Source organism: Diplotaxodon limnothrissa, linkage group LG11, assembly GCF_057381915.1.
Source record: "Diplotaxodon limnothrissa isolate DT_005_m linkage group LG11, D_limnothrissa_male_GT1.1, whole genome shotgun sequence".
In the NCBI taxonomy this organism is placed as follows: Eukaryota; Metazoa; Chordata; class Actinopteri; order Cichliformes; family Cichlidae; genus Diplotaxodon; species Diplotaxodon limnothrissa.
In genome coordinates, this window is record NC_140606.1 from 21682554 (window position 1) to 21707373 (window position 24820).

Below are 24820 nucleotides of genomic sequence, written 5' to 3' on the forward strand. Positions count from 1 at the left end.
CGTAAATTCTAAAAGAGCGATGTATAGAGAAATAAAAGATTATCTTCCTGTTTGAGTGCCCCCTTTCCATAGGGTGGCATCACTTTTGGCTGGTTAACAATGCTGGTTTAGGTGCATGGGGTGCAAGTATATTAGATACACACTATGCAAATGGTCCCTCTACTGTTACGCTAAACTTGCCTCTAAAGGCGAAATCTCTAAGGGACTGGCCAACCAGGACAGAGTGTGTGGCAGGACTCCTGTCCTGGATCTACAATATGCTACACCTGCTCTTTCTTTGTCTGCTATAATATAAAGACCAGAGGGCTAGCCTCGCATGTACTAACAAACTCTTTATGTGCAGGACTGGTGGCACCTACATGCTAACACTAAGTGCTAATGTACCATACCCCGGACTCCTCAAGGCTGTTTAAAAAAAACAGTTTTCAAAAACATTAAAAAACATGAATGTAGTTCATGATAACATTAAAATGATACATGTAAGTGTGCGTGCCCAGTACCACCTCTAATGAGGATCCCATCTAACAAGGGGCTTGCAATACTGGCATCCGGCATTTGGATGGGTAGAGGCAGCATCGTGGTGGCAGTTAAAAAAGTTTTTAGGATTTCTTTTCTCCTTTTTATCGCCTAGTTTTCTATTTTTCTCCCATCCGTATTGCATACTTACATACATAGGAGTGTGAAGGTAGCATACAATACAATTACATAATACCCATGATTTAAAAATTCAACTTAAAAAGATCAATAGTCCCGGTAAAGTAAAAATAACAGTAATATTCATAACCTTTTGAGTGCATGAGGCTGCAGAGTCTACCTGTGTTTTACAGGAGAGGGGATTTGTGTTTCTTGGATTTGAGTGACTGATTGCTGTGAAGTATGTGTAGTGGGCAATTGTAGGGAGTAAGGGATGGGGATGAGGTGGTGCCGGTGGGCCGTTTGCCCACTCAGGTAGAAATGAGGTGGGAGGGAACGATGGCGGCGATGGTTGGTGACGCTCAGGCGAAGTACATGGTCCTCAGAGTGTCATGATGAATCTGAACAGCCTTAGCCAACGCCTGGGGATCCCGACCGTTACTCTGACCGGACACATGGCTGCCCTCTCCACTGCAGAGAGACAAGAGGGTGATGAGAGAGCGAGCAAAGATGAGTTACACATTTCATGTCTTGATAAGAATAAAATTGGCAGCAGCAGCAGACCAACAGCCCCACTTGCTGCTGGTCGTAGGAGTTGTCAGTGACAAACTGTAGACAGTATAAAAGATGTATGTAAAAACTGTGATGTCAATCACTGGTTAGCGAAGTCCTGTTATCTTGGTGTTTTGAAACTGAGCATGACTAGGGAGGGATGGACTTGACTGTGAATGACTTGTGATTGACAAATCATTAGCCAGTGCACACACCCTGGATAATCGTTAATTCTGCCTCTAAGAATGGCCATAATTTACAAAATTAACTTCAGTTTGACCTGAAACTACCAACTGTGAAAGTCAAGAAAGTGCTTACTGAGGCCACAGAGGGAGCAAGCTTACCAACCCCCCAACAAACATCAACCAACCAAGAATAAAGACATGCGTAGTCTATCTTTCGTAGCCACACTGACCTGTCATGTTCTTTGTCTACCAGATGGTAGCGGGCACGGAAGGCCACGAGACGAGCATAGTAGGCTGGGGCAGGGATGGAGACTGAGCGGGTACAGCGCACGTAAGTGTGGCACAACTGGTAGGTTAGAATCTGCAACTCATCAGCTGTGAAGCGATTGTCGTCCCATAAGACGTAATAATGAGACGGCCGGCTGGTACCCTGAGGACCGAGGAGAAAAGGGCAATTAAAATAACAATAATTTTTTTGTGTAAAATAACTGCAAGGTTAAAAGAAGTCAAACAGATTTGTTCTTATTATATTATAATAGAGATTTCTATGGAACAATAAAATATCTATTATAAATACCTGTATTCCTGCATGACTACACAGGTAGAAGTCAAACTCGAAGGGATGAGTGATGCTGGTGTCCACTGTAGTCCCTGCAGGAATGTTCCCACTCTTCCCAATCTGTCCAAAGATAACACAAGGAAAAAAACAGGTAAGCAAGTATGAAAACTTAGTCGGAAACAGAAAAACTGAAGGGAAAACAAAGAAAGTTTACCCTTTCAGATTTATCAGCACAGAAGAGGCGTGTGTGGTGACGTTTCTGCACCACGATGTAGGTGATACCAGGCTGATAGTCCTTTTCCAACTTTATGCACGCATCTCTGATGGCCAGCAGCTCGTAGTGGAGAATCTGTGTGTAACAGTTAGCACTCAGATTAAAACATGTTAAAATGGATTTTGGTGGCATTGTGTCATTAAGATCGCAACGTCCCACCTACCTGAGGCAACTGTCCCTCAGGAACACCGTCTCTGTAGAAAATGATCCTGGTGGGCTTGAAGCGGGTCGACTTGTAGAACTGAATCAGCAGTTCGCGCACCATGTAAGATAAATCTTCAATGATTTCCTGCCTGGGTCTCTGGACGCGCACTGTGGCACAGTATCTGCTGGGATGGGCATCCATACTGCCTACCACCTATTAGAGGGAGCAGGAAACATTGAAAAAGGAATTTAACATGATACTGTGTGGATCACTGATTTCACTCTTAATATGACTTGCAACAAACGAGCATTAGGTTATTGAGCCCCTTGACTAAAGTCATCTCTCAAATAAATACACCTTTTGTCACTGAACATTCTTCATGACTTTTTACTTTATGAAAATCTGTGCAGTAGTTGAAGTATTGATTCACAGACATGAGTCATTTTTTGTCGTGTGCATATTTGAGCATTAGCATCCCCTAAAGGCTGCAGCTGGGAAGTGTGCGAGGCTCAACGTCAACCTTTTATTTTCCTTCCCTCAAATCCTTACACGATACCACAATGACCATTTCTCACCAGTTTTCTTCTCAGCTCGTACTGTTAACGCAGACCTGCTTTCCTCTCCTGTCCTCGTGACTCAGTTATTCGTCATAATTGCTAGGCAACAACACAGCCAACCATAGGCGAGCTGAGGTCAAGGGCGGACGAGAGCTGACGTCATTTCCTTTTGAATGTGAGTCAGTGATGAGCCATTTGTTTCCCTTTATACCTCACTAATTCCTCTCGCACTCCTCCTTTTTTCTCTTCACTCGGCCTCGTGTGCTGTGCGTCAAAGTCCAAACAAAGCGTCATATCGGCGCTATGTGCTTTTGATGAAATGGGCTGTGCATACAGGTGGAGTTTGAAGCAAACGGTACTATGAGAGAACCATTGAATGAAACCCTGCATCACCATAGCCCTATCAAACAGCCAAAACATAACTGAATAAGCCTGTTTGTGTCACAGCCATCTCAAAGTGTTCATCTGTTAAAGATCAAAAACAGCAGTCGGCTGAAATCCAGAAAATAAAAAATGAAATTTGAGAACAGAGCATGTGCACGCTTATTTCATTACACCACTTTATAGCACTCACATCGCTCATTATAGAAAAATAGGGTTACTTTAAACACCTAGTTTTGTTACCTAAGCATTGCACCTATGGCAGCTGATGCACCATCTGGACTTCCTTTTTTAACATTGCAAATCCCCGCTGACTGAGTTACACTTCTGACACATCGAGCAAACATGAGAAAAAGTACCTCGAAGCCCGCTGCTGTTGCATATTGTTTCAATAAAAACTTTTTTTCAACCCACAAACCGTGAGAACATGTGCCTGAAAAGACTTGACTTTACTAAAGCCACAAAACAAAACCTCAGAAGGGCTCCTCAAATTAAATTACAATATAGTGAAATGTTATTACAGATTTTCTTTTGTCCAATGATGTAAAAACTAGTTAGCTTTAAGCTCTTCTATTCTGAACCTACTACCTAATGTTGAGGTATTCTTCTCTTACCAGCATTAATGAGCACAGTGGCCATCGAGTCCCACTGTCACCAAGCAACCACAAACGTGCGTTTTTTTTTTTCCCTGTGGCATCTCGGGGTCATTTGCATTATTTACATGCCCTTGCTATTTTTGATTTGCCTAAAAAAAAGGAGTGTCGAAGCCAACAAAGCAGCTGGATTGCCATCACATCCCAGAGAAACATTTTTACATTTTTTTATGACTTTTAGCTACTAGAGTACTTAGCAACTACTGTACAGTCAATATATATGGTACAAGGTAACCAGTGGCTTTAAGAATAATAAAGACCAAGTATAAATCCATTTGTTATCTAAAGGTCTTTGTCCTTAAATGCAGGTATATAGTGTTAATTAATGCCAATTAATTCTGTGTATGACTTTGACTTGTTGCTACATCTACACCAAATGACAACCAATGCTATAGTTTAAACCTAGAACATTTCTTATCGGCTTAATTAGAAAGTCTATTTTTTCTCCAAACAAAAACTAGTGCTTCATTATACTTATTCACATTTTTAAATAACTCAAATGTCTTTTCATCAAGTAAGCAACTTTAGCCAGTAACAATGAAAAAGGCTGTTCACAAGTTACCAGAGCCAAAAGCACACCAGTATTGCCCACCCATGGGTTTAACCTGCACGCCTAGATTTGAAAAGTGGCCAGGCTTTGTGACACACCGTGGTTGCACATTCCCTTCCTTTTCCTGAGATTGTATTTAAAATCATCTAGTGTCGTTTATGAAGGCGTAATCTCCGAGACTTACAGCAGTAATGGAGGGCTTCTTGCCATCTCCAGCCGGGGGGTGTGTGACATCTGCTCCCAGGAAGATAACCGGCTGCTGAAACACTGCTGACCTGAGACAGCAAATGGAGGAGGTGATGCAAATTACACAGACTCATAAAGGCAGTGAAGGGCTGCTGTTGGTGAGTCATATTACTGAAACGTATTCAAACGATCACCATGTCATCCAGCAGGATTTTGATAGAAAACTCAAGTCTACTACCACTGTCAGCGCTTTACACCTATGTGTCAGCATCACTCATCACCTAACTCAAGATACTATAAATATGTGCAACTAATTAAAAACGGGTCAAACAGAAGCTCACCGTTGGTGAGGCACCAGGATATTGTTGATCCCTCCCAGCTTCACATTGATTTTGAGGCAGAGGTTGGACAGAGTCTGCGGCGACGTCTTCACCACATTCTTAACCTGGACACATTGCGTGGCCATGCCGAGGAGGGTGTCACCCACACGCTTTACCTCCGCTAAAGGAAAAAGTTTGGAAATTACTCACACGACAAAACAAAAACAAAACATGATTCTAGTTTATTGGGAGCTTTTTAATACTCCCATTTGACCAAATGCTTCAGGAGTTTTTTGACTACTTTGAGCAACAGTATTTCATTTGTTTTGAGAAAATTATGGCAAACCACATGTATCAAATACAAGTTACCATAGACAGGAGTTTTTCCTGGCAGGATGACGATGATGAGCTGAAGTCCAGAGTATGTGTTTTTCAGGTGTCTGAACATGGGCTCCACGCTGTCCGCTCCCTGGGCATATTTACAGAAGCATGGCTGGCCCTGAATTGGCATCCCAGCATCCTTTGAGATTTTACGAAGCTGGTCTGTGAAGTTCCTGAAATGAACAAACAGATGAGCGTATAAAGCATCTCCGAGATAACGTTTTTAACTTATTATTTTCTGTCTTTGGGATATTACATATAGGAGGAATAAACAACATAAGAGAAGGATTGTTTTTCTTCTGTGCAAAAGCTCATTTAAAAATAACTAACCTTATGAAAGAAACAGCCATGAGCAGAAATTATTTAATCCCTCTCCCCTTCGACAAAATCATCTGCTTGTGCTCATTAGTACTTACTTGAGCACCTCTTCTCTGCACTGTTTCTGGGGGGCAAAGCAGGCAATAGCCCACACTTTGATCTCAATGCCATTATAAAACTGCTTCCCTCTCATGTCCCACACTCCCTGGTTGGGTGTAGCTATGGCACGGTTCTGTAAAAAAGAAAGGACCGGGAGAGACAGTTTAAGCCAAATCAGGTCACATTTATAGCAAAAGTACAGAGAGATGACAAATTAAAGCAAAAACAGAGTTTCCAAGGTCAAGAGCTTAGTGTGTCTACTAACAAACTAACAGTCAGTTACAGAAATTCACTCATTTTCCTCAGTCTGTGATCGACATGTCAAAACGAGTCTCTTCCTGTGTGAGCGCCACTTGAAGCATGACTGGAGATAAAGGATACTATTCTTCCAAAAGTGGAAAGCCCTGTCTCAGAAATTCTCAAAATCCTGCATCGGTATTCAGTTGGGAAATGGGATATGATCCACATAGACTAATAAACATCAAATAATTCAATCACTCCTTGTGCTCTACCCATCTACCCTATAATCATCAAAGAGATCACTCTAATCTGCGCCTCTTTATAGGATAAAAGCGATCACTCTTTGTATTGATTTGCAGTAAACCCTTCATCCAAACCATATAAGCAAATCACACAGAGATCACAAAAGAGCCACCACATGCCCTCACCAAAGGAGTCAAGCTTTCAAACTTGTCTTTTAATCTGTCAACACTCTGCTCTGTGTGAAACACACACAACTAAATGGCTGCATTCTTGACAACATAAAAGTCGATATGTTCAGGTTGACGAATGAACCGTGCCTTACCCGTCCTCCGTACTGCAGAATAGGGGCTGGCAATACTCTGCCCATCACCTCGGCCATGTCATCCTTCACCTTGATCCCAAACTCCTGAATGTACGGGTCCAGGTTGAAGTTGGCATTCTTCATCTGTAGAGAGTAAAGGACTTGTATTATATCTCACCGTCTCCACCTTGTACTATAAATCAGTCATTTCAAAATGATGCACGGCCTCCATCAAACACTTCCCTCTGCAACTCACCAGTCTGCTGATCTCTTCTTGCCTGTCCGGTGCGGAGCGAGCTGTGGCTTTAATCATAGTTGAGGTCTGATTATCTGTCAGTTTCTTGATGCATCGTTGACCGGCTACAATATTACACACCTGGAATGAATACATTCAGTCATTAATGTGTAAACATTGGCTGTCCCAATGAAAGAAGGTTTTTAGTCTGTGTGCATGGTTGTGTTATCTTTTAATACCCTCTATGTCGATATATATATCGATACACCTCAGACGGCCAAGCTATTTAAGGGCCTAAAATGATAGGCCATTTAACGTAATGTGAAAGCTTTACATTTTATACAGTAACACTTTTTTATGTCTCCAGTTGCGTTTATGATCCATCTACTGTTTTCTTTATCGAAGACAGATACCATTGTTATACAAAAAGGAGCTCGTGTCCATTAATGACCCATGACCTGTTTGCCTTGCTACTCTGGGCATTAAGTAAATGCCTCAAGGCCTCTGCAGCAGTAAATCTTACTACTTCAGCAGAACTAGCCGTGGTCTATTGCCAAATGTGACATTTTATTGATTAGAAGTGCAAAATTACAATAAAATCAAGCCCACATTAATAGTAAAAAACACACATCTATTTCAAGACTCAAAGATGATCCCACTCAGTCACTTGAAGGTTAAATGAAGGTATGTCGGCAGATTTTTGAGTACATAAACATAACATGTATTCTGATATTGATGTATTTGCCAATATTCTTTACATATGTACACGTGGGCAGTTTGTTGGGATTCTATTAAAAACCCCAATAAAAAAGTTTTGGAGGAATACCAGTTATTAATACACACAAATACAGACAGAGACATGATGAGCTAGTGTTGATAAACCGATATTCTGGTCATCCTCTACTTTAAATGGTAAACTTTTGGCATCATAGTTGAAACATCACTGAACACTTCCTCACCTCCAGAGGCAGGTAGGTGTGTTTCTGCTCCTGCCCCACCTGTAGACAGGGTAGGTGGGGGTATTTGAGCTGCAAGTTGTACTTCTGCTTGAAGTACTGAGCCACTGTACATTCTACTGTCTGCCCGCTTTCAAGCTGAAGGGGAAACCTGGTACAGAAAAAATGAGAACATGAGCATCATGTCAGTGTCATCACCCGATTGCTCTTCATTTGCAGGTTTTGTCTGTTTCTGTCTGTTATTTCTGACCAAACCTGAAAAGGTGCACTCACTGTCAAAAACAGTAAGAGATTTCCCATTTAAGCTACTTGATTACGTTCATAATAAACAGAGGAAAGAATAGCAGGTTTTTCTTATTCTAAAGAAAAACACTCCTCTTTCAAACATGATTAAAAATCATTATTTCAGCATTAAAAAAATGTTTCAACGAAATACTAGAAATACATGTTTATGCATAAGGAGGGACTTTTTTACCATTATCATAGAGCATTTCTACAATAGGAACTTTACAGATGAACAAGAACCTTCTGTAAACCTGGAAGGAACATTTACCTACATTTAAGCTAAAGAACTAAGATTAATTTAGCTCCTCTAGAACCGTTTTAATTGCTTTCCAAACAAGCAAGGACAAATTTTGGTGATTGGTCCAACATGTGATTGCTGCATTTGTACAACTTCAGCAAAATTAAGCAAAAGTACTTTCTTCCAGTGACATCAATATAAGGATGAATACCTAATATTTTCTAATGTATTACTCTAATAGGATAAAATAAAATAGCAAGACGCTGTCAAGTTGGGAAATAAATTTGTGTATTTTTTATGCCAAAAACAAAAGCAAAGTCTTACGTTTGGTGGCTGGCAGGACGTCTGGTAACATTGCATACACGATACTTTCTTTTCATTTGGCCACAATGGGTCACCTCCACCTTCAGGCCTGCCGACAGTAAGCGGGGCAACACAAATATTAAATAAAAGTGTCGGAAAGGAAGAGCTTAATGTGTGACCTGCTGTGATGAATTGCTTGGAGATGGTGGCACTGCCAACAAAGATAGGAGGCCGAGCCGAAGGTGGCAGATGTTAAGATTTTATCTGGGAGTGACCAGGAATGATAGAATTACAAATGAGTACATCAGAAGGACAGCTCATGTTAAGCAGTTTGATGAAAAAAGGCTGAGAGGAAAGACTGAGATGGCTTGGACATGTGCAGAAGAGGGATGGATTTACTGAGACAAGAGTGTTGAAGATGGAGCTGCAGGGAAGGAGGACATTCAGAGGGTTGGTGAGATGGAGGTTGGAAGAAGAAGAGGAAGACAACCAAGATACACAGAAGAGCATCTTTGAATGTCAAAGCATGAAGCAGATGGCCTGTAATGGGCTGATATAGTAGATGGGCCTGGTTTCTTGTTCTTAGCTACTCCTGTCAGTTAAGAACAGGAAAACGAGGCGACAGTTCATACAGGGTCACCAACATTGGACAGACAATAGAAGACTGCAAAAACATTGCCTCGTCTAATGAGCTTTAACAACATTGTCAGCAACATTTAGATAGATGTCAAATTCTGATTTGACATAAACAACATGTAAACATGGATCTATCCTGCCTTTATCAACGATTCAGGCTGGTGTAATGGTGTGGGGAATATTTTAGCACAATTTGGTCCTTTAGTACTAAATTGTGCTAAATTTAGTCTCCTTGAACATTTTACTGACCATGTCCATCTCTGTATGACCACAGTGTACCCATCTGCTTGTGTGTATTCAGCAAGTCTATACTTCAAATGCATAGAAGTATCAAAGTACTTTCTAGAGTGTGAATGTGTGTGTGAATGGGTGGGTGACTGGATGTGTAAAGCGCTTTGGGGTCTTTAGGGACTAGTAAAAGCGCTATTCAAATACAGGCCATTTACCATTTACTTTCATTATTTCTTCGGAAGGTACTTCCACACTTTTCAGTAGCCCACCTTTAATTTCCTTGGTGAAGCGGACCCTTTGTGAGTCAGTGAGGGTTTTGGGTTGCTCATCAATGTTGCGAATGTCCAAAACCTCACACATGAACTCAATTACAGGCTGGGCTTTGTAGAAAGCCGTGGCAGACACTAGAGGGAGACAGAGAGCAGAAATAAGTCAGAAGAAAGTACCAAAAAACAGGTTCTTATTAAAATCTGTAACTTTCAGAAGACTGCCACTTTTTCTTCACAGCTAAATGAGTGTTACAAACAGCCATAGAAACAAAAGCAGCAGTGTAAATTTATAACTTAACTTTTGTAAGATACTCATGGCTCATCTTTTCTCACAGAACAAGTTTTTCTTTTCAAAATACCCCCCCACCCCCCCACCCTCCATGTTTCTGCCTAGTCACACAATGTCGGTAAAACCCACTGAGATCACTGGCTGACTACACACTCTGGTGAGCCTGTGTTCAGTGACTCACCATCAATGTTAAGCATCATCTTCCACATGGCGGGACGCACTGATTGGTGGAAGCCAAACCAAACTTCCCTTCCCCCACCAAGTGGGTGGTAGTATCCTTCAGGTGGGGAGAAAAATGATCGGCCCACTGGTGTGTACCTAATCAGAAGGGGTGAAGAGGTGGAAATCAATGTTCTGATTCAGGGCACGACCGCAGCATGAGTTCATGTCTAATGATGTGGATGTTTCAGAACAGGTCACCTCAAGAAAAGCAGAAAACTTGCAACACCCAAACAAGAGGTTTAAGGAAAAAGGCTATTTTTCTTTGGATACTATATCTCTGATCTAATATCTGTGGCTTCATGACTTCCTTTTGAGCACTTTCAGGTTAAGTCTTCAAGCCAGTTATCATTATTACTTTGCTTAGCATTGTTCAGTGGACACTTTCACACAGGTGTCAACTAACACATGTCTTTTATTTAGTAATTCTGATGCCTGGAGCGATGATGATCTGATGCTTGTGGAGGGAAGGACTCAGTAAGCACCGCTAAGCTGTAAAGTTAGAATATCACAAAAAAATAATGTGAAAAAACCCCTGTAATTTTACTAAATGTTTTCAGGATGCACAAAACTCTTAGAAATAGCTGATTATCTGTGTGAACAGACTGTTTGACAGACTGTAAATACTGGTGTGTGTTGTTATGAACCTATAAGAGAAACTTTGATATACTCGACCTCATAGAGGCCAGGTGACGCATGGCCACATCCAGGGCTTGAACTGAGTCAAGGGGGACCTGCAGTCGGCCACTGACTAGAGTCTCCTGCAGCAGGCGCCATGACACCTTGGCCAGCCAACGGATGGACACCTTGAAGATTCGATCCTTTCCCTCGCCAGGAATCGTCACCTCAAAATCTACCTGAGAGAGAGAGAGAGAGAGAGCAAAAGGTAAAGAACAAATGAAATAAAGACACACCTGTAGCAACAAAATGAAATCCTCAAGCTCTGCAGTAAACTGTAGCCCTTTTCAGGTACTGCAGAATATATTATTGGAAGCTGACATTTCACTAACCCTGCGCTTGTATGGTTTACATTTCTTTGCATAGTTTTTGCATGTCTCCATACCTGTAGGTGTGACTGTATGTTGTATGTTGTATGTAAGTTTACTTTCTAGGCAATAGCTGGAGACACAATTCCTCACACCTGTATGGAAAGTATAAAAATATACAAAGCAGTTTGGTAGCTGGGCTGTCTGTATCCAGAAGTGCAAAATCCTAAATTTCTCTAAATAACACATTACAGTGTTAAAAAGTGAGTGAAAAAAATGCTGGACTATGTTTGGGGAAGGAGCAGTGACTTCCTGTCTTATTACCACAGACGAGACCCAGAGATGCTTTTGGAAAGATGTTTTTCTAATTGCCCGTCAGGGGCAGTCAGGTGATCTGACCCTATTCTTTACACATCAGATATCTTCTAATTCATTTACTTAAGGCAACCAAGCACATTTCCTAATCAAATAGATCCTTTAAGTATAGAAAATAACATGACTAATTACAACAAATACACACATATTAAATGCTTTGCTGTTTTATAGAAACTTTTAACCTCTCAGGTAATCAAGCCAGGGTCATGCCCACGGACAGATGAGGAGGAATCGAACCACTAACCCTGCTATTAGTGGACAACCTATCCTGCTTTACCACGGCATCTTTTTACCGTCATTCAAATATTTGCTTTCCTGTTAAAAAACTCAATATATCACAGCTGAACAGGGCTTAGGAGAGACTTCACTGAGTGACTGTGTAACACAAAAAAACACTCCAAACATTTACCTTCTCACTCCCAATAGGAAGTGCTAGCACTGTGTAGATGTTCTTCTTGCCATCGTACACCGGCTTCCTGTCACCAAAGAGCTGGGGCTTGAAGTGCTGCACCATGTACTCCACCACCTCTCTGTAAGCAGCAACACATGCAAACATGACATGAGATTAATGTGCAATAAAGCCAGAGCAAATCCCCCTCTGCCAGTTAAACCTCTTCCCTCATCAGGATGCTGCTTTTGTCACGAGGAGGTGCAGTTATTGAGATATTGATATAGAGTAGGCAGGATACAGCTGGTGAGTTCAATATCTGGTGGTCACAGGGGGAGAAGCAAGGACAAAGAGCATGGGTGCAGGTGGTGGTGGGGGAGCTATCTTTGAATGCATGGTGCCTTGACCTTCACTCAAGTGTGGGGGATGAGGAGGTCTTTCTAAAAGGAAAGGTCGAAGGGCTTGACCCTTGCATGCCTTCTTGGACCCTTTGTGTTTGAGCTCCATTTCCTTCTGATTCTAAAAGATCCTCTCTTAATATCAGAGGAGATGGTACTAGAACACTCAGTGCTCAGGGATCCTCATTTAGAGTTTGGATTTTCTGAGGATCTACCACTAATAAAAAAAAATACCAATTTGCTTCATTTATTTCTGTTTATGGCCATGACCTTGTTAAATTGAAGGACAACAAAGCTCAAGGGCTCTCTTTCCGGGTTCCGCAGACAGCCTGTGCTGAGGATTTTAACAAAATTTCATTTGTGTAATCAAACATTTTATGAGGGTACTATTATGTTTTAGCAGACAGAAGTAAAAACTATCAATGTATTTTAGGTTTGAGATCACCAAAGTTCCTATTAGGAGACATACAAAATTAATTCATATGTATGAGACTGTACTTAGGTGAACCTTTGATGCTTTTTCTTATTTTTCTGTCATATGTATTGTTAGTGTAGTGGCTGATCATATTAATCGTGGCTAAAGTTTCAAATAATACATTTGGTGTATGTAATTATGAGTCAAAAGCAAAGATTTGAGGCTGCTCTAAATATTCAATTCAGTGGGGGTTTTTTCTAGTCTGGGCACCGTGTGACATCAGTGAGAGGGGATATCTTAATATGGTCATGTCCGGCACACAGCTGTGGCTGTGATCAAAGAAGCCCCACCCACCTGCTGCAAGGGGCCTGCCAATCAAAAGAAAGGTGGCTTAAAGGGATGGAGGCCTTAAAAGGAGAGTTGCAAAAATATTTTTTTCTCAGTCAGATAGATGGAGGCTTATTATGAGGAAAACATGGTGACTCAGTGGTTAGTGTTACCCTGCAGAGGCGTTTAGCTTCACAACCCAGGAAAGACTCCTGCATGTGGAGTGTTTCCAGTCTGACAACATAAGTAAGTCACCGCTAAATAGTGAACTTCATAAACTGAGTTAGTACCAAATAACTCGAACCTTTACCAAAATCATTTTCTTTTATTTTGTAGTTGCTGGGATCTGTGCAGTGGCTCGCTGAGACCCATGGGTAACACCTGGGTTGATTGCTCACCTGTGTACGTTTATCGCCCTGACAAGTCAACCACTCTTCCTTATCCGGGTCATTAATTTTTTTTGGTCAACTTAGAAGGCTACATATTTAACTATTTGTTCTTATGTATATTTATTTTTTGTGTAGGTCATATCTCCTCTCTTTGAGGAACAAGGTAAAGACCTAGCAGAAGACGGCTGCAGAGTTTATAGAGAATCACAATTCTCTTAGGAGCCAAAAATTGGATTGGACGGGGTTTTTTTTCCCCCATCATATACCTGCTGACTGGTAATGCTAGAGGTGCCAGTTTTCATATAAATGTTGATGATTCATCCGACTATAAAAAGTGGAAGAACAGCTCTATCTGATTGGAGATGGGAACAATTGGTTTATCCCTGTAGCTTCTGCTTATCTGCCAGTCCTCCCATGATTTCTTGAAACTACTACAAAGCTTTATTGTTGCTGTGAAAGGTGCTAGTTACATGTACAAATGGGCATTTTCAAGCTCTCTGTACCTTGCATTTCTGTAATGCAGACTTGCATGCACAACCCAGGAAGTCTAGTAATCCATGTATTCATCATTGGTAGGAGAAAGTGAAAGTCCTTTTTATGAAGCTTCTAGCACTGAACTTTACTCCCTTTTCCTGTCTTTATGTTGCTGAAATGCTTCACTCAAACTTCTCCTAATTCTATCATTCATTTTAAATGCTAACAGTGATCATAAAGCACTATACTAACTAGACAAGATGAAAGGCACGAGTGTAGAGATGACTTGGTGAAGTCTGCCACACAACCATTCTAGTTCAAAGTTCAACACACCTCTGAAAACAACAACAACAATGCTGTCACAGTTTAACACAGAAAACCTTTTATAGAGTGGGTGTGTGATGGCTGCATGTGAAGCCACATGAATTCACGCACCAGTACTTGGACAACATATTTTACATGTGATATGCATTGAAATACAAACAGATAAATGATGACACAATCTTTGATTTTGCATAACTTCTGTTTATTTAGACTTTGTTGAAGCTATGTTGATTTCCCCTTTGGGGTTATGGTAGGAAAGGCACCTGGTGTTAAATCAAACATACCTGTGACTTCAGCACTCCTAAATACAGGAAGTGCAACCTGGAACGTGCAATGTCCCAACGTCCCTGTTCTCTAAGCTGGTATAATCAGTCAGCATACAAGTTTCCCTTTGTCAAGTCAGTGCAGTTGGGCTTTGCTTTTATTTAGTTGGTTTGATGTTATGTTTGTTACTTTCTGATCACAAGTAGCTTAGTACTCCACAGGTGACCTCTTTAGAGGCTGATGTAACAATGGAGTGAATTTGTTTTTCAGTCTAGAAATTGTTGGCATTTACAGCCATATATTTGATTGAGGCTTTAAACCAGCCCCTGATGTATGACTCCACATATAAGACAACTGTGGAAAGTGAAGGTCAATCCCATCTTGTTGACAGCCAGCACAAAGTCAGACAGATGACACCATCTGAGGATGGTATAAAAAGCAGAGATCGCTATGCACTATATGCTATATGCACCACAACTCCATACTGATTTTTCTCACATAAGGTGATGTTAAAATTAAAAGAGCATTGCTTTGGCAACACTTTATTATTTTTCCAATACAAGAACCCCAAATTAATCATCGTAAATAGATGTTGCAAAGAAATACATTTTTCATGCTTCAAGTAGCTGTTATCGCTGCCTCTTCAAAGACAACACACACATTACTGGTTGGTGGCTGTTGGGCTTTCATTATCCAATTACCACACAGGAGGCAATTCAGCTACTTGATGACTTCTTCAATGCAAACCCACTGTTACAAATTAGTAACTTTGTTATTTGCTTATAACAAATGAGAACTGACAAGTGCTGATCTTTTCCATTAATGTGAGACATCAAAGAAAAGAAATGCAGAGAAATATTGTGACTGAAATATGTTACCTGTTGACTCGTCGTGGGCACTTGTCAGGCTTAATGTCCACCTCATAGTGATAGACATCCATCTTTGGGATCTCCACTTCGAAGTAGTTGGCCAGCAGCCTGATGGGCTTGCCCACGGTACCCATGCCTGGCCGGCGAGGGGCATGGAACACCTGCTGCAGGGGTGGGGGGAAGACCCCCATGGGCACTGGACAGATACAACATAGGCAGCCACAGACAAAGACAGGTAACAGGGAAAAATGTGGTTCAGAGCAAAAAGGGTTTGAAGTTGGAAAAGTGCACAAATACAAAGCAACACACAGGAAAAAACCAAAGGTAAAGCAAAGAATCAACGGTTGTGAGGGGGTGGCAAAGGAAGCAGTGGTGAACAGCAGAGGACAGGGCAAGGAGGGCATGAGCCAGGAAGGAAGCGTAGGCAGGGGAAAGGAGAACACCACAAGAGTCACTCGCAGGGACAGGAAGGCCGGTAGAGGGAAGATAGTTAAAAAAAATAAACAAGGAAGATATTAAAAGGCAGATTGTGCATTTGGGGGCAGCAAAGAAAGAGACACAGAAGTATGTACAGCAAGGTGTGATCGAACATTAACAACAGTAAGAGCAGCCACATGAGGTCATATATGGGGTGTGGGTGGGGGGGTTAAGAGAAAAGGGAATAGGGAGAAAGGGAGAAAAACATGAATAAATTAGTAAATATTTCCTTAAGTAAAAGAAAATATGATTAATTTTAATTTAATTTTGCTGTTCACCAGTTATCACGAAATCACGTGTTCTGATCACATGGTTACCATGCAAATTATGAACTATGATAATCAATTAGATGGATCAGAGTCATCCAGCTTCTTTATGTTTAAGATTTTTTTTAGCTGAATTCTGTATTGTAAAAATCTGTATTTTGGGGGTTTGGGTTCGTCTAAATTTTTCAGAAGCATCCCTGTGAACACACATTTGATGCTATATGCATATCATTTAATAAAAGTACTAAATTGGGGGAAAAAGAGATTAATTATGTGACTAAAATGATTAGTGTAGCAAGGGGGAAATAAACAGCAGCTATTTTGAGAATCAATGATTTTAGACATTCTGCAAGAAAAAAAAATAGTGAAAAATGTCAATTATTCTTAGCTTCCAGTTTTCTATTTGCATATTTTATCTGCTTCTTCTTCTATAATAAGAGAATAAAAGAAATTTCTATAAGCATGTCTGTCTGTTCTTCACTCACTACATCTACTACACACATAGATCACATTTATTAACATCAGTTACACACTACCCAGGAGGGCACTGCACTTATAGTAAGATTTGAACCAATACACCCAGCATCTTAATGGTCGTGGGTTTTACTTTCAAAATAAAACTACTGCCTGTGTGCAAGAGACACTTCACATGTCCAGTTTCCTTTCGAGTTGGTTAAGTTTAGCTCCAGCTTGTATATTCTAGGCCTGAAGCAGTCTTTTTAACAGTATACATTATGCCCATACTAGTTTCAAAGTTAAAGTCTCATCAAGTCAGGAGGTCTAACATAGAGGGGGTCCTAAACTGGGTGCTTGCTGTGACTCCTGCCTGAGAGGGGCCCACTGCCTTAACCTCTGGGTCCCCAGAGAACAGCCCTCCTTCACCAAAACAAAGACCCCAGCTGCCCTGCGCCTCCATCTCGCAGACACAAATTCACGGGTGTACGACAGAGGGAGCGCCCTTGCTACGATGAACACACTCATACACACAAACACAGGGGGCCCCCCTGTACATTCCCAGCCTCACCATGGAGACACCAAGGCAACACAGTATTGTCATGGATATCAGGGGACCCGTGTATGTGTATGGCTGTTGGAGGAGATGAGAAGAGGCAGGGTGCTGCTGTGGTCATGCTGAAGAGACCTTGGCCTTTGTGGTCCTGAACTGAGCATGTTCCCACATCATGGCAAGGCGTCGGCATCCTCAACTGGAAAAGCTCTGCTTTAAATAGCCACTCCATCACATGTTCACTATTCAGAACATGCTAAACGAATCGGAAGAGTAATGGCCATAAAACACTGTTTTCTCTTCTTAGCGGGTATATGACAGATTAAAGTAAAAATCATTGTATCTTAGACCATCAGAACTTTTATACATCACTGGATTGGTTTAACAAGATTAGTGAAGGGATTAGACGTCTTTCATTCAAAATATATTCCCTTTAATGATTGTGGTGGAGCAATGTCTAACACTTCAAACACAGGTCTGACGTAGGTGTTCAATTTGGGGTTCAGTGAGATCTGGTGACTGCAAGTAAAAATCTCAGGATATGATTCACATCAGTTTTACACTAAACTATCCAGTGAGCCCTTGTGCTCTACGGAAGGTAGGTACTGTCATCCTGGAAGAGATCACTGTCGTCAAGACAGTGATTAACAGATTAAGATGATATCTTAGAAGAAATCAATATTGATTTTCAATGTCTCACAAACCATGCCAGCAGCACAACTGTACCACGTAATATCCTCAGTGTAGGGGGTCAAGTATTCTGGTTTTTCCTTTAATCTGTCACCTATCCGTGTGTGTGTGTGTGTGTGTGTTCATATGAATATCAAAGTGTAGAATCACAAGTCCCTAAAACACATCTGACAAGCACTGTAAACACAGACACCAGACATGTGGTGCCCGCACGTACTTTATGTGCAAGAAAGCATGTACGCGTGTGAATGCGTGAGTGTCTATACCATGTTTTGATTGTTGCGCACGCGCACACAATGACACACACTTCGCCCTCGTGCCAGTGAAGGCAGATGGTGAGAAGCGGAGCCAGCCCTCTCACATATCCCAACACAATAGCAGTCTTTCCCGGGCGGTAAGACTTAAAGCGGAGCTTTGGCGCTGCATCACAACATGAAGACACTCGCTACTTGAATCCTTTACAATGACGTAATACGCAATAACATCAAGTCACATGGGAATGACTATTTTAAAGTCATACCTGGGATAACACGTTGTTGTTGTGTGTTTCGTTTTGGCTTCCTTTGCGGGACAACAAATAAAACAAATAAAGGATCTCAATGTGAACTTTTTAAACAACTCCACATTAAGTTTGCTGGTAATGGCAAAGATGTGTGGCTGGTGATGCTATACAAATACACACAAAAAAAGTTAAAAAACTAGAGAACAATTAGGCTCCAAAAATACAAGATACTGGCTTATAAGCTAAATTATAAGCCAAGTACACAAATTACAAGAAAGATTCATTTAGGCATCACTTGTGTTGGCCAAATCAGTTGTGTGTCTCCAAGTATTTGGCTGTTGACAGTGAGCCAAATGTAACCAGAAAAATCTTTCAAAATAGAAAACTGAATCATCACACTTGAAACACAAAAGGAGACGTTGAAATAAGGGGCCTCTAGAGAGCCCCCCCGCATCCTAAGAAATTAAAACAGGCCTATTCAACTAATTTCAAGGTTCAGGATCTGAAATGATGACGTGATTTTACCATCAGGGCCTGCTTTGCATAAACACAAGCCTGAAGATATCCAAAGAGGATTCAGGGATCGTTAACGAGTTCATGTCAAAACATTTTGCATCAATTAAAAATACAAGTCTTTATAAAAGCCATGCCTTCAACAAATTTAAGACATTCATGGCATGGTTGCATTATTAATGCCGGGCACTCAAGACGTTCCACAGTAAACAGACTTTAGACCTGGGCATAAAGTCAAGTCCAGTGAGTGCTTTAATTGCAGGTCTCCACACCTCAGTATCAAACAAGAAAACTACCAAATGAAGCCCATCTCTGATCTGACTGGCACTGTCTGCAGATACAGAATCAAACCGCAACACATAAATATAATGCTCTGCATGCTTCTCTCAGTCTAAACGCAGATTATGTCATCTCGAACAGGAAGAGGAGATAAGCCTTTTTCCCTCCTTCTTATTTCACATAGATAAATAATTCAGTTATCGCTGCAGATGGTAGGCCCGAGGTTGTCGTTAATGTGTGCATTTAAGGACACTGTGCTAAACTCTCTCTTGACAACCTTAACTATATTAGCAAACGTAACCTGTCAGTGAAAGGGAGGCTGGTCTGTTCCGTGGGGCGTGCGGGTGCAGCCAGCTGCTGCTGCTGCTTGAAGGCGGGCTTCACCTCGTCCCTCCTCACCAAGATTCCCACGACCTCCCTGCCCCCGCGCATGGCTGTGGATATTGTCAGACTCCAAAAAGGCTCATTTGCAGCTATAAATCTGGACAAATAATAACGCTTTCTATGGAGTGCAGTGCATGCAGACAGCAAGACAGCTCCTCTCCATCTCACACCCTCTCTTCTCTAAACGTTCGATGCAACAGAGAGGCTTGACACCAAGCATCCTCGTACATCCCCCCCCCCCGATGCTAAGGCCAAGCTACAGTGTCTAGTTTTATCAGCTGCAGTTTGGCCCGCAGTATAGACCCGGATTGGTTGCATTTAAAACCACTTAAGTAAAAATAAACCTACCAGCGCCAGACGGTCCCGGCTCCATCCCATTCACTTAGCCGCGCGGGTACAAGCTAGCTAGTCCGGGGGGTGCTGTGGCCAAACCGCCGGCCCCCTTCAGGCTGGAAGCGTCTCAGACTTCCAGCCCCCTCCTCTCGGCGTGCAGTCTTCTCCTTTCTCGGTGTACCCCCGCCCCCTGCCCCTACCAGACACCCCCCCAGACCCGCAGAGGAGTTAAGGCTAACGCCGATAGCTGCCAGTTGCTCGTCTGCCCGTTGACCCTATAGCCAGTAACGGCGCAGCTGCAGGGCGATGCCGTCCTATTTCAAACCACTCTTCCTCGGCGGCGCAGCGGGATCCTTCCCGGTGCTCTGATTTAGCCGATGGTCCGCAGCGCTGTAATTTCTTGCCGTTCTGTTGTGCTCCTGCTCACCGTTCAAGCAGGACTCTCCAGCGGAACAAAAAAGGCCAGCCCCTCGCCCCCCTCAAAAAATCTGAAACTTCTTCTTTGCCATTGGAAAGTGTGAAGGAAGTGTTGACGAACTTGCTGTCACACCCCAGAGGTCGAAGGTGGAACTACACTGCAGATATGCAAATACAGCCAAATTATGTTTCACGTGTCAGAGACTGTGTGCTCAACGCTGAGGTTTAAAACTAATGATCACTCGTCTTAAAAAATACAGCCAACATATTCTGAGTACATTTTAAAGGTGCTACATCAGGGGTTTGATCAGTTTAATCTCAAAGGGGGAAGATCAGTAAAATTATCTATAATAACAACCTAGAGCATAATAACCTATATATCTGCTGGTGTAAAGAAGTTAAAGAACATTGTGAAACACATTTATTCTAACATTCTTTTATGAAACAGATGATTGAAAGTCAAAGAGTTCTCAACTTCAAGACCTTTCCATCACATGCATCAACCAAAGCAGAAAGTGGACCATTTGGCTTCGTCATGTTCACATTAACAGCTATTGCAGTTGTGCCATTAGCAATCTTGAAATATAACATTTAACCTTAATTGATAAACTTGTCAACCTACATGCTTGATATGTGAACACCAAGTCTTTCACTTGTCTTTTTTCATCCTCTTTTAGAAATTGTCGCAGATCAGTATTGCCAACTATACATTTGTCTTGGTTTATGTTTATTTTAGTAAAGGAAAGGGCTTAATGATTAATTTATTGATCTGTAATTACAAATTTTATTGCTGTTACATATTTGCTTTTTGAGGCATTAATAACCATATTTTAATCTAAGTCTTTAATCCAATATTTATATCTAAGTCTTTAATGCTTTCATGGCTTGCCTTTGTAAAAAAAAAAAAAAAAGAAAGAAGAAGAAGTAAAAGCACGAGAAAGAATACTTTATTTTTTAATAAATTACCATGGAGTTTTTATTCTTTCAGTCCTACATTGATTATTTTGTACAGGAAAAAAGAACAAATGTGCACATTTCCAATAAACTTTAGGGGCTAGATGTCACGATCTGGTACAGGGATTCAAGCGCAGAGCGGTAAGGTATCTCCAAGGTGTGGTTTATTTACAGTGCTGTGCAATATATGTACAGTGAAGGGATCCAAAACTCCGGGGGGGAAATCACAGGGTAACTCGCTCACGTCTTCTTCTCTCACACTCACACACTTTCCCGCAGCAGGGAGGTCGCAGGTCCGGGGGGGGGATCTGAAGCAGACGAGAAGGCAGGTCACCAACTAATCACAAGTCACAGATATGAAGCACAAGAGCTGTGAGAACACTAACGTTAGGGGTACAATCATCCAGCGACGAGAGGATCTGTGTTCCAGCCTCAAATAGTGCTCCCGGTGATGATGGGTGAGTGTTGTCAGGTGTGTGTGTGGGCCAAGGGCGGGAGCCCACAGTGAGCTCCGCCCAGGCAGAGAGGAAGAAAACAGCAACAGCAATTGTAGCCTTGTGGGGCCGACCGGGCAGGCACGGAGACCATGACAGTACCCCCCCCTCAACGGGAGCCTCCCGGTGACCCACCAGGCTTACCTGGATGCCTGCGGTGGAAGTCCCGGAGCATGGCACCATCCAGGACAGCAGCTCGAGGCACCCAGGAGCGTTCCTCTATCCCGTAGCCCTCCCAGTCAACCAGGTACTGAAAACCCCGACCCCGGCGCCGGGAGTCCATGATGCGGGTGATATTGTAGACCAGCTGACCATCCACAAGCCGGGGGGGCGGCGGGGCCCTGGAGGGAGGGCACAACGGGCTGGAGAGCACCGGCTTGACCTGAGACACATGAAAGACATTGTGAATGCGCATGTTGCGCGGCAGCTTGAGGCGGACAGACACAGGGTTCACAATGGCCTCAACGGGAAAAGGGCCAATAAACTGAGGAGACAGCTTCTTCGACTCAGTCCGTAGCGGCACAAAACGGGTAGCCAGCCATACTCGTTGACCGATGGTGTACACGGGGGCCGGTGTCCGGTGACGGTCAGCGAGGGTCTTGTTCCGCTCCTTAGTACGGAGCAGGGCAGCCTGAGTCGCCCGCCAGGCACGACGGCACCCGCGGAGGTGAGCCTGTACAGAAGGAACGGAGTGCTCACCTTCGATGGCCGGGAGCAAAGGTGGTTGATAGCCCAGGGACGCTTCGAAGGGAGACTTGCCCGTGGCGGAGGATGTGTGGCTGTTGTGGGCGTATTCGATCCATGGAAGCTGTTCACTCCAGGTCGATTGGTTGTGCGAAGTGACACAGCGGAGGGCAGCTTCCAGCTCCTGGTTGGCCCGCTCCGATTGCCCGTTACTCTGTGGATGGAAACCGGAAGACAGACTGACCTTGGCCCCCAGTGCGGAGCAGAACTCCCTCCAAACACGGGACGTGAATTGCGGCCCCCTATCCGAGACGATGTCCTCGGGGATCCCGTGAAGACGGAACACATGGGAGGTGAGGAGCCGGGCCGTCTCCAAGGCCGAGGGGAGCTTCGGGAGGGCGACGAAGTGTGCAGCTTTGGAGAAACGATCGATAATGGTAAGTATGGCGGTGTTACCAGCGGAGGGCGGCAGGCCCGTGACAAAGTCCAAAGAAACATGGGACCATGGTCGAGCTGGTGTAGGGAGAGGCTGCAGAAGACCCGGTGGAGGGCGGTTCGAAAGCTTATTCCGGGCGCAGGTCGAACAGGCGGCTACATACTCCTTGGCATCCCTAGTCATAGCAGGCCACCAGAAGTAACGTCGGAGGAACGAGCAGGTGCGGAGGACCCCAGGATGGCATGAAAAGCGGGCGGTGTGAGCCCACTGGAGAACCTGAGAGCGGACGGCTGAAGGAACGAAGAGGCGACCAGGTGGACCAGTGCCAGGATCCGGTTCGGTCTCCTGCGCCTCTTGGATGAGCCCCTCGATCTCCCAGGAGATGGCTCCAATTACGCAGGCGGCCGGGAGGACAGGCTCAGGGTCCGAGTCCTCCCCAGTGATGGAGAATTGCCTGGACAGGGCGTCTGGCTTTACGTTCCGTGTTCCTGGCCTGTAGGTGATAGTGAAGTCAAAACGAGCGAAAAACAGTGCCCACCTGGCTTGCCGGGAATTGAGACGTCTAGCCGAGCGCAGGTACTCCAGATTCTTGTGATCCGTCCAGACGATGAATGGTTGTGCTGCTCCCTCCAACCAATGTCTCCACTCCTCCAGGGCCAGCTTGACGGCCAGAAGCTCCCGGTCCCCGATGTCATAGTTACACTCTGCTGGGGAGAGACGGCGAGAATAAAAGGCACACGGGTGCAGCTTACCGTCCATCTGTTGAGACAGAACTGCCCCAACCCCGGAGTCCGACGCGTCCACTTCCACAACGAACTGCCGTGTAAGGTCCGGTTGCCGGAGTATGGGAGCGGTGGTGAACCTGTCCTTGAGCAGGGCGAAGGCTCGCTGCGCGGCAGAATCCCACTGGAAGGGAACCTTGGGAGAGGTGAGTTTAGTGAGAGGGAGAGCGATTCTGCTGAAATCACGAATGAACCGTCTGTAAAAGTTGGCGAATCCCAAAAAACGTTGCACTTGGCGGCGATCAGGAGGAGTAGGCCATTCCACCACAGCCCGCACTTTCTCCGGATCAGTCCGCAAGTCCCCCTTCTCGATAATGTGGCCCAGAAAACTCACTGACGCCACGTGGAAATCACACTTCTCCCCCTTCACAAAGAGCCGGTTCTCCAGAAGGCGTAGCAGGACCTGCCGGACATGGACCTTGTGCTCCTCGAGTGTCCTAGAAAAGATCAAGATGTCATCCAAGTACACAAATACACAACGGTTAACAAAATCACGAAGGACATCATTAACCATCGCCTGAAACACTGCGGGGGCGTTAGTCAGCCCAAACGGCATCACGAGATACTCAAAGTGGCCCCGATGCGTATTGAACGCGGTCTTCCACTCATCCCCCTCCCTGATGCGCACCAGGTGGTAAGCATTGCGCAGATCCAGCTTGGTAAAGACGGTCATGCCTTGAAGCAGTTCAAAGGCGGAGGAAAGCAACGGCAAAGGGTATTTGTTCTTAACAGTGATCTGATTAAGGCCCCGAAAGTCAATACACGGCCGCAGCGAACCATCCTTCTTATCCACGAAAAAAAACCCAGCCGCGACAGGGGAAGAGGAGGGGCGAATCAACCCTGCCGCCAGCGACTCCGAGATGTAACGCTCCATAGCATCCCTCTCAGGCCGGGAGAGGCTGTACAGGCGGCTAGACGGCAGCGGAGCTCCAGGAAGAAGATCGACGGCACAATCGTACGGGCGGTGCGGGGGAAGGGACCGCGCCCGATCCTTACAAAAAACATCCCGCAGATCATGATAAACCCGCGGAACCATCGAGAGGTCCGGGGCGTCCGACGGCGAGGCCGTGGGTGGGAGCGAAACGGGGGAAGCCGCAGCCCGGAGGCAGTTCATATGGCAGGCCACACTCCAACCTAGTACGGCACCCTTCTCCCA

At 43.8% G+C, this 24820-nt stretch overlaps 1 protein-coding gene across 1 annotated transcript; it reads right to left on the minus strand.

The window, feature by feature from the left end:
* Positions 1-19973, minus strand: ago1 (argonaute RISC component 1). Its single transcript, XM_085366356.1, has 19 exons — positions 19913-19973; positions 15457-15643; positions 12009-12129; positions 10914-11095; positions 10201-10337; positions 9727-9865; positions 8616-8720; positions 7772-7919; positions 6834-6953; positions 6599-6721; positions 5793-5926; positions 5365-5549; positions 5017-5176; positions 4674-4764; positions 2367-2561; positions 2144-2278; positions 1948-2049; positions 1601-1800; positions 1-1104 (listed from the first exon to the last, which is right to left on the minus strand). The coding sequence occupies exons 1-19, from the start codon at positions 19935-19937 to the stop codon at positions 996-998; spliced, it is 2598 nt and encodes an 865-aa protein (XP_085222482.1). The 5' UTR covers positions 19938-19973; the 3' UTR covers positions 1-995.
* Positions 19974-24820: the final 4847 nt, after the last annotated feature.

Excerpts from the sequence above, each read along its gene's own strand:
- ago1 (XM_085366356.1), bottom strand. The coding sequence starts at position 19,937 with ATGGAGCCGGGACCGTCTGGCGCTG. Across the intron at positions 5,927-6,598 it reads TTCTGCAGTACGGAGGACGG|AACCGTGCCATAGCTACACC; the intron begins GTAAGGCACGGT and ends TCTTTTTTACAG. Across the intron at positions 5,177-5,364 it reads AGGAAAAACTCCTGTCTATG|CGGAGGTAAAGCGTGTGGGT; the intron begins GTAACTTGTATT and ends TTTTTCCTTTAG.